The sequence below is a fragment of the Salvelinus sp. IW2-2015 genome, unplaced genomic scaffold, assembly GCF_002910315.2.
Source record: "Salvelinus sp. IW2-2015 unplaced genomic scaffold, ASM291031v2 Un_scaffold1518, whole genome shotgun sequence".
Taxonomy (NCBI): Eukaryota; Metazoa; Chordata; class Actinopteri; order Salmoniformes; family Salmonidae; genus Salvelinus; species Salvelinus sp. IW2-2015.
In genome coordinates this window covers 55,357-65,417 of record NW_019942959.1, presented here as the reverse complement: position 1 = coordinate 65,417, position 10,061 = coordinate 55,357, and the positions used below count along the sequence as shown (strand labels likewise).

The window sequence follows — 10,061 nt, the reverse complement described above, 5'->3', positions numbered from 1 at the left end:
CATTCATCATGATGTCAGCTGTGTTACTACACTGTCCCTGATACAACATTCATCATGAAATCAGCAGTGCTGTATGTATCCGTCATTGTTGATTCATTGAAAGTTGGGAAGTGTGTGTTTTTTATTGATATTTGTTGAGGTCGGTGAGGATCAGGCTCTCTTTGTCTGGTGGTTCTCAAGCGTCACATTGTGTGATTGTCATTCGGTACTAACACTGTCATCCGACAGTTAGGAATCTCAGGAAGATCACGTTGTTTCACTACCACATCTCACCACCGTCCACCTACATGTCCCATTTGCTTTCCCTGCTGCAACCCCAGCAGAAGCTATTTCAATAACAGAAAAAACAGGAAGTAAACACATTGAGTAAAACAACAACTACGTTTTCTGTCGTACAGGGAGGTCTTTTTGGGGGTTTGGGTGCGTCATGTAGGCCTAAACATAGTGATATTATCTAAATTACCTGAATGGAAATCTACCGTGCTGAGAAAACAACTGTTTTAAAAAGGCACCACACATTCATAGATTTTAATCCAATTTATAAAATACATGGTAACACTTCCCATTTAATAAGGTTTCCCTTTATTAACATTAATGTAAAAGTGTTACCAAAAGACATCATCTAGGATATCGTATAGCTTCACTTACAACACATCTCCTGTCTGTGGATCAAGTGTCTTCTTTGCACACGAACAAACACAGGGACATTAAAATAAGTATGTAGCGTTGATATAAACACACCCTGTCGTGGCTGACAGATGGCCTTGATAATATAACTCCTTTAATAGATTTAAAAGAGCTGCGGTCATAAACCAGAACCCTTATTACGTGAACTAACACACAATCAACAACTTGCCCTGCCTGTACCGGTCATCTTCCTGGAAAATTATACAACGCAGGCACACACACACACACACACACACACACACACACACACACACACACACACACACACACACACACACACACACACACACACACACACACACACACACACACACACACACAACACACACGCCACACACACACACACACACACACACACACACACACACACACAGCTCAAATGATCTGCATTGGCACCAAACAGGTAGAATATAATGTGTCTGCAGGATAAAGTGGCCTTTGTCTCCAAGTATCTGTGAAGGTTACCTAAGAAGGCGTCAGTTGTTCAGCGACTGTCCCAGCCCCCCATAGAGACCTACACCTACAGTAGCTACACAACCCCTAGCTACAGCACAGGATGCTGTACAATTAAATAACAAGCTGTCTAGTTAAGCAGAATGACTCTTAATTGCCAATTGCCTCTAAATAAGCGACTCCAAATTGCACCCATTGGTGTAATCAGGATAAATGGAGTATAGACTAGAGCAACATTACATTACCTCAAAACCCCTGTCGTTATTATAATGAGATTCCTGGAGAATGTGAGCTCTATATAGTCAAATGAGCCACAAACCAAGTGGCACATAAGGGCAGCACATTTAAAAGGTGATGTGAATGAGAGGTTGTTACCCTCACGTAAAAGGGAACTTGTTATGTGACTCGTTTGCATGCCGACGTCTTAATGGGGCATGATGATAAATATATAAACAGGCCCTCCTCCCTCTTTGCTAATTCTACACCCAACGTTCAGTACTCGGGCTGTTTGGATATGTATTCAACACAACACTGGAGTTAGTATTGATTCTATCCATCGTTTCCACATGTACCAACACTCTATTCTAATGAAAAAGACACTGCTTTTGGTTCAAATTGGTCAGGACAGCTAAGACATATCAATTTGAATCTCAACCCGGTGATCAAGTAAGGCCTACCGTACAGCTTTAGTGTAGAATAGCCCATGTCGGTTGTAGACCACTAGGTGTCAGTCTATAGCAGGGTTACTCTTTCTCCCACGCAGGGAGTCCTCATGTAGACTTAAGAGGTTGATCCTTCATTGAGTAGTTCCGCTTTGGAACGCTCAGCACACATCTGATACTGGATATGTTAAAGTGGGGTTTCTATAAGTGAACACTAATTAGATGATCGGTAGACCTATCACTGTGCAGTATGCATCAATGTCACACCTTGTTGACTTCAGGGTAAATTGATCAGGTAAGTTACACGTATTTAGTCTATAAATACAAGATATAGACGTTCTATACGATACTGTACCATACTGTCTATTGGATTGTATTGCGTAAAACAAAACAAAAAACTGCTTAGACTCATGTGTTTGTATCGAAAATAGCAAAGGAAAACCTTCTCTTGAAACATTGAATACAATTATTTTAATTGTTCTATTTAGACCACACCATTGTTTGTATGAGGCAATGCATCCCAGTGCATTCGGTGCCTGTAAATCCAAGTGTGCCTACGTACAGTGGAATGCAGCACAACTCTACTTTCTCTGTAAAATAAAAAATAAAAAAGAGGGACCTGTAGCTTTAAGAAAGAGGTGTATCATACAGGGATGACGCAGGAATAATAATGAACAGATTCTTCAAAATTCCTCCCCTCAGCCAGCGTGTGTGGTAGCTGTCTGGGCAGTTACCTTATTTAAACAAGAGGATTGACCAGGGAAACGGGAGAATTAGTTAGGAAAACTCAGGGGATTCTTCCATCAGTTGAGCAGGTTGCAGGAGACTCTCTGTTCCCGGATCATACACTTAATACATTTAGACATTTTATTTCATTAATTCAAAGAAAAAAGGCAATTCAATTTAGATTTTTTTGTGTTTTTTGTTTAAAGATTCCACATTTGCAATTTACCTGCGCGCTCCGCGGCTCCGGGGACGCAGTTGAACTTGGAGAGAGAGAGTTATACAGAGAGGATAGAATCTCTCCAATATTGCATTATTACTGATTACAGGCAAAGAATAACTTTTAAAGTTGCATCATGCCATTTTTCATTTCATTGTGTTTGTACCTTTGGCTGGGGTTGTTACCTGGCCGGACAAGTACAGCCGTGAATGAAGACATCGAAGTATTGGTGATGTTGCCCAAAAATAACTCGTATATGTTCTCAATAGCACGAGTGACACCGGCCATCGAGTATGCAAAGCAGGGGTTGAAAATCGGCGGCGGTCTGTATTCGGGACTTAATTTCAACGTGCGTTATGAGGATTCCGACTGTGGCAATGATGCACTCTTCTCTCTGGTGGACCGCTCCTGTGAGAAGAAACCGGACTTGGTGCTCGGTCCGGTGTGTGAATACGCCGCGGCGCCGGTTGTAAGGATGGCATCTCACTGGAACATCCCGGTAATATCGGCAGGTGCTCTGGCCAGCGGGTTTAGAGACAAAGAGAAAGAATTCTCTCGCCTAACCCGAATCTCTCCGTCTTACCTAAAAATGGCAGATACGTTCTTGGCGATGTTCCGTAACTTCAACTGGAAAGACGCGTTGCTGATCTACGATGACGATAAGAAGGAGAGGAATTGTTACTTCACTATGGAAGGGGTGCACCTCAAACTCATGGACGAATATCAGACCGTCACCTATGCCATCAACTCTAAAGAAGAGCGCCTGAACACAGACGACATCATCACATATATCTACGAGAGTGAAGGTACTGTACTGAAACGTCTCTAGTCTGTCCCAGGGTATAGTTTTAAATGTCAGAATAGTTGGTCCAGTAGTCCCATCTGCTAATCGTGCCATTCATTCCACTTATTCCACTTAACATGTCATCTTATGCTTTATTGAAAAAACACTTATGTGATTGGCATGCGTTTCTGCTGCCCAGATATGCCCAGTATCTGAGGAACCTATCCCGAAATATGCCAAATATTTACAGGTAGGTTATGTGAAGAACCCATTGGATGTCAAATCGAGCCTTAACAACAGGTATCAAGAACACATGTTTGGCATATTCACATGGCATATTCACACAAATGAAAATGAAATGGTTCCCATCTTGTTCATTTATTTGCAACATGGTGTAGTTTCTCTCCCTTTACTGTGGTACTGTATGTACGTAAGAGCAGTCACACTATACCAAGAGGTCTTGACCTTTATGGCACACTTTAAGGATGCTGGTTCAAGTATTGCTCAGACGGATCCCCCTCAATCGCTACAACAGTATACCTTCGCTCAGTGAGACTGCTGTCTTATCAATGTGCCAGGTGCTTATAAAGTGTGAATAATCACAAGGGCATGTTTACCACAGTGGAGAACAGGTGCAACATGTCAGTTGCCATAGTTACTGTGACACAGCGGATAAGTGGAATGGTGTTATATTTAAGCAATAAGGCATGATAACCTGCCACAGCATTGTTTAATATTCGTTTCTGAAATGCTAGAAGGGCATTAAAACCAGATAGTGGACAGTTGGAATCATGATGCAATATGCACCTACGCATACAGACCGTATTTATTACAAAGTGACATAAAGCTAAACCAACAACCACACAAACTGAAATGGGATACATTGTAAACGCAGGTCCGACGAGGATAAAATGTAGCTAGCTAGCATTGATCTGTTTTTGTAGAGACATCTTTTTTGGGGGGAGCATCTGGTGCCCTAACGTGGTGAGTGATGAATTTCTCTGGTTCCTACTGTTACAGTCATGACACAAGTGGGCTATGCTGTCAAATCCTCCCACATGTTTCTAGTTTGACCAGCTGTTTTCAGCAACTGAGATTTTATAATTGGGTTGTCATATTGGAAGGTTTGCTAGGAACAAACTATTTAGCCAGTTTCTAGCCCTAGTCTTTGATATGCAATGCGATCTCCTCGTAGTGAAGTGTTCAGTATCCTGACGAGAAGGCAAACTTGTCTAACTATGCCAGGGAAAACCAGGCATCACCGGCTCATTCTTATGGATGTATACACATGAATATCAATAGAAAACAGCTTAAATAAGCGCAAATGCAGCTACTTTGCTGTTATTCTGGCTGCAGAAGTAGTGACTGTGTTAGCCGTATAGCTGGTTGGCTAGCTAGCAAGCGAGGGATCAGAGCGTTGCTAGCGAGCATGGCAACGGAATATATCCCCTGGCAACGGAACATACAGAATGAACTAGTGGGTTGCGTTCATAAATATACAACTAACTAGCGTCCAAAAGAGGACAAAGCATGAATTTGCTTATAGAAATTAACATATAAAAAATATACATATATATATTTATACCGTTAAATGTTTTATTTAGTGTTGTTTTCTCTGCAACTGTGGCATAAACAGATTAAACACCTCCGTTCTGTACATTAGCCTTGGAAAAATGAACTCCTCAAAGGGACTCGGATCCGCCTTGTCCCACTGCATTGTTCATTATTTCCAAGGTAATGTACAGAACATCGGCATTTATCCCTTATATAAGGTTCTTAGGTCTGAGGCGAAGGGCATTATTGCTTTAATAAAACGGTTGCCAACATTAAAAAAAAGATAAACTGCGTGTTTTCATTAAAAAACGTCATTGTAATGAATAAATTTGTTTTATTTCATCTTTCCACCAGATGATATAGTCCAGGCAAAAGCCAGTTGTTAGTTCTGAAGTTGCTAACCAAACAGGCTGGTTGTTAAATCTTAAGTTTTGGGATGTTTTGACCCAGTCGTTCATTCTATTCATTCCATGTTGCTATGCTAAACAAATCATTGACATGTACCCACCCAGGTTGAATCAACCTGTTATTACCCTTATTTCAGTGTTTACAATTAGATGAATTGGATGAAAATTAGAGTTTTTTTTCAAAACCAATGTATTTTCCACAAATGATTTCACATCATAGTATGTTGTCAAATTACATTGAAACAATGTTGATCCAACCAGTATGTGCCCAGTGGGTCTAAGAAGCAGAGGTTCAGTGATGATGATAGACAAGAAATTCAATAAATCATTATTTCAACCCCCTAAAGTCTATGTCTACACCCCCACAGAAATCAAATATATATATATTTTTTAAATCCATACGTTTTCAGCTAGAGATATCTGGTTATTTTTCATTGGATGCATCTCAATCCACAGCATCTGCCTACTGTATGTTGCACTTCCACATCTGAGGTGAAAGGTGACAGAGCGGTGTTGGTCAGACCAGGAGACATCCCATCTGAGGTGAAAGGTGACAGCGGTGTTGGTCAGACCTGGAGACATCCCATCTGAGGTGAAAGGAGACAGAGCAGTGTTGGTCAGACCAGGAGACATCCCATCTGAGGTGAAAGGAGACAGAGCGGTGTTGGTCAGACCAGGAGACATCCCATCTGAGGTGAAAGGTGACAGAGATAGAGCAGTTGTTGTCAGACCAGGAGCCATCCCATCTGAGGTGAAAGGTGACTGAGCTAGAGCAGTGTTGGTCAGACCAGGAGACATCCCATCTGAGGTGAAAGGTGAAAGGAGACAGAGCGGTGTTGGTCAGACCAGGAGACACCATCTGAGGTGAAAGGTGACAGAGCGGTGTTGGTCAGACCTGGAGACATCCCATCTGAGGTGAAAGGAGACAGAGCAGTGTTGGTCAGACCAGGAGACATCCCATCTGAGGTGAAAGGTGACAGAGCAGTGTTGGTCAGACCTGGAGACATCCCATCTGAGGTGAAAGGAGACAGAGCGGTGTTGGTCAGACCAGGAGACATCCCATCTGAGGTGAAAGGTGACAGAGATAGAGCGGTGTTGGTCAGACCAGGAGACATCCCATCTGTGGTGAAAGGTGACAGAGATAGAGTGGTGTTGGTCAGACCAGAGAACATCCCATCTGAGGTGAAAGGTGAAAGGACAGAGCGGTGTTGGTCAGACCGGAGACATCCCATCTGAGGTGAAAGGAGACAGAGCGGTGTTGGTCAGACCTGGAGACATCCCATCTGAGGTGAAAGGTGACAGAGATAGAGCGGTGTTGGTCAGACCAGGAGACATCCCATCTGAGGTGAAAGGTGACAGAGCGGTGTTGGTCAGACCAGGAGACATCCCATCTGAGGTGAAAGGTGACAGAGCGGTGTTGTCAGACCAGGAGACATCCCATCTGAGGTGAAAGGTGACAGAGATAGAGTGGTGTTGGTCAGACCAGGAGACATCCATCTGAGGTGAAAGGTGACAGAGATAGAGTGGTGTTGGTCAGACCAGGAGACATCCCATCTGAGGTGAAAGGTGACAGAGATAGAGTGGTGTTGGTCAGACCAGGAGACATCCCATCTGAGGTGAAAGGTGACAGAGATAGAGGGTGTTGGTCAGACCAGGAGACATCCCATCTGAGGTGAAAGGTGACAGAGATAGAGTGGTGTTTGGTCAGACCAGGAGACATCCCGAAAACCGGTCTTCTCACTAAATCATCTGTAGCGTCCGAACAGTTGGGTTACAAACTATTATGACCCCTCTATGGGAAGTGAGATTTTGTTTTGCTCTAAGATGCCCACAGGCCTCACAAGACTCATCTGACGGTCCCCCGGTACCAGTTGAAAAAAATGATTGGAAATATATATGGAGACTGTTCAATGCCAAAATAAGGGGTTAAATACATGTATTTAAAAAATAATAATAATCATGTTTCCTGATTTTTCTTATACAATATCTCTCAGATATAGGACATACACTTCAGAACCAACTTCCTCTTGATATTTTTTTGGGGGGGACTATCTGTTCATGTAGTGAATCTGTTATTCAATGCGTTTGTATGGGCTAATAGCAGTAAGGCCCAAAATTATTTTTCATAAAATATTATATATATTTTTTTGAGACTTCAAGGGTCTTAAAATTCTAAATGAAATAGCTAAATGATCCTTGGTTTCACCTTCTTAAAACAATTGCATATAGTTTAGTAGACACCCCCCCCCCCCCAGTTTAGAACAGGTTTAGACTTCATATGGGTTAATATTATAATTTAGAAATAGGCAACCAGAAGCGTATTGTCAAGTCAATAATATAGTTATGGGGGATAGCTAGGCTAACGTTACTTCTCCTTTGCTAGCTAGCTAGCTAGCCAACTAAAGCTAACACCCAATCACGTCAAGCAGCTGAAATGACAGCAAACGATGTGCATTTTTGTTTGTTTTACCATATCTATATAGCCATTTCTTTGGATATATCCATTATACCTAATGATACGGGTTGGAGAATATTCAGAGGTGGAAACTTTCCGTGGGAATTAACGGGAATATATGGGAATTAACAGGAATATATGGGAATTAACAGGAATATATGGGAATTAACAGGAATATATGGGAATTAACGGAAATATATATACAAATTAATATTAATATAATTTAAATGTAGATGTTTTTTGCATTGGATATATTTACCATATCATATGGAGACAGAAACATAAACATTTTACCTTATCATAAGTACACATAATTGCAAAAGATTAAATCCTCCCAATAGAATAAATAGACTCTTCACATGGGATGACTTCACTGAAGAATAATAGAAAGGGAATATTGAATGATCCCAACGATCCATCACATCTCCCAAAAACATTTTCAACATCTGTAAAATGATAGAAACTAAAGCTTTGGTTGTCTTCCTCTCAGGCTTCCATGTCTTCTCCCTGGACTTCCTCAATGTCCACCTCTTGAACATCAGACTCTGAGGCCTCATCTTCACTGTCACTTTCCAACTTTGTTGAGGATGGCTCGTTGTCAGGCTCAAAAAGCCTCATATTTGCCCGGATGGCCACCAATTTTTCAACCCTTGTATTGGTCAGTCTGTTGCGTGCTTTGGTGTGTGTGTTCCCAAACGAGGACCAGTTGCGCTCTGAGGTGACTGATGTTGGTGGGATTTGGAGGATGATGGAGGCAACAGGGGAAAGTGCCTCAGATCCACAAAGTCCCTTCCACCAGGTGGCTGATGAGATATGTTGGCACGACTGCCATATTGCATCTCCATCCCAAAGTCCTTGCTTGGAGTGCTTCGCCAGACTGCCAAGAATCTTGCCCTCATCCAGGCCAAGGTGGCGAGACACGGTAGTGATGACACCATAGGCCTTGTTGATCTCTGCACCAGACAGGATGCTCTTGACAGCATGCTTGGGGTCCAACATGTACGCTGCGGCGTGATTGGGCTTCAGGCAGAAGTCTTCACGCTTTTTGATGTATTTCAGAACTGCAGTTTCCTCTGATTGGAGCAACAGTGAAGTGGGCAGGGCAGTACGGATTTCTTCTCTTACATCTGCAAGCAGAGTCTGAACATCAGACAGGATGGTATTGTCTCCCTCAATCCGTCCACTGGCTACTGCTATAGGTTTCAGGAGTTTCAGGCTGCTTTACCACTCTCTCACAAAAGACATAATCCAGGAGGATCCTCTTGATGGGGCTGTCCATATCGGCAGACTGTGATATGGCCATTTCTTGGAGAGATTCCTTCCCCTCCAGGAGACTGTCAAACATGATAACAACACCACCCCAACGGGTGTTGCCGGGCAGCTTTAATGTGGTGCTCTTATTCTTCTCACTTTGCTTGGTGAGGTAGATTGCTGCTATAACTTGATGACCCTTCACACGCCTAACCATTTCCTTAGCTATCTTGTAGAGTGTATCCATTGTTTTCAGTGCCATGATGTCCTTGAGGAGCAGATTCAATGCATGAGCAGCACAGCCAATGGGTGTGATGTGAGGGTAGGACTCCTCCACTTTAGACCAAGCAGCCTTCATGTTCACAGCATTGTCTGTCACCAGTGCAAATACCTTCTGTGGTCCAAGGTCATTGATGACTGCCTTCAGCTCATCTGCAATGTAGAGACCGGTGTGTCTGTGCTCTTGTAGAATACTGGTTGAGGGGTGGAAATGATGTAGTTAATTATTCCTTAACCCACGAACATTCGACCACCCATCAGAGATGATTGCAATACAGTCTGCTTTCTCTATGATTTGTGTCTACCATGTGAGTTTTAGCTTGTGGGTGGGTGGAGTGATGGATGGACGGTTGGATGGATCGACAGCATGGTTTCAAGAGGGAAACTGTGATGGGGCATCCTTTTCCGAAATGTTCTCTCTGTCTCTCTTCATTCAGACTGGTTATGCTACTAGAGCTTTGTCTAATGTTTGCACAGAGGTATCCTCTGTTCATTCGTGGCTCTCCTTTAACAGACTAAAATAGAAAGATGAAGGGAGAGAGAAGGGTGAAAGAGAGACAGACAGACAGACAGACAGACAGACAGA

At 42.7% G+C, this 10,061-nt stretch overlaps 1 protein-coding gene across 1 annotated transcript in view; it reads left to right on the top strand.

The window, feature by feature from the left end:
- Positions 1 to 2,531: 2,531 nt before the first annotated feature.
- Positions 2,532 to 10,061, top strand: part of npr3 (natriuretic peptide receptor 3) — a 61,562-nt gene continuing 54,032 nt past the window's right edge. The window contains exon 1 of the mRNA XM_024138569.2: positions 2,532 to 3,551. Coding sequence (XP_023994337.2) covers positions 2,882 to 3,551 — 670 coding nt within the window. The 5' untranslated portion in view covers positions 2,532 to 2,881. The remainder of the gene's footprint in view (positions 3,552 to 10,061) is intronic.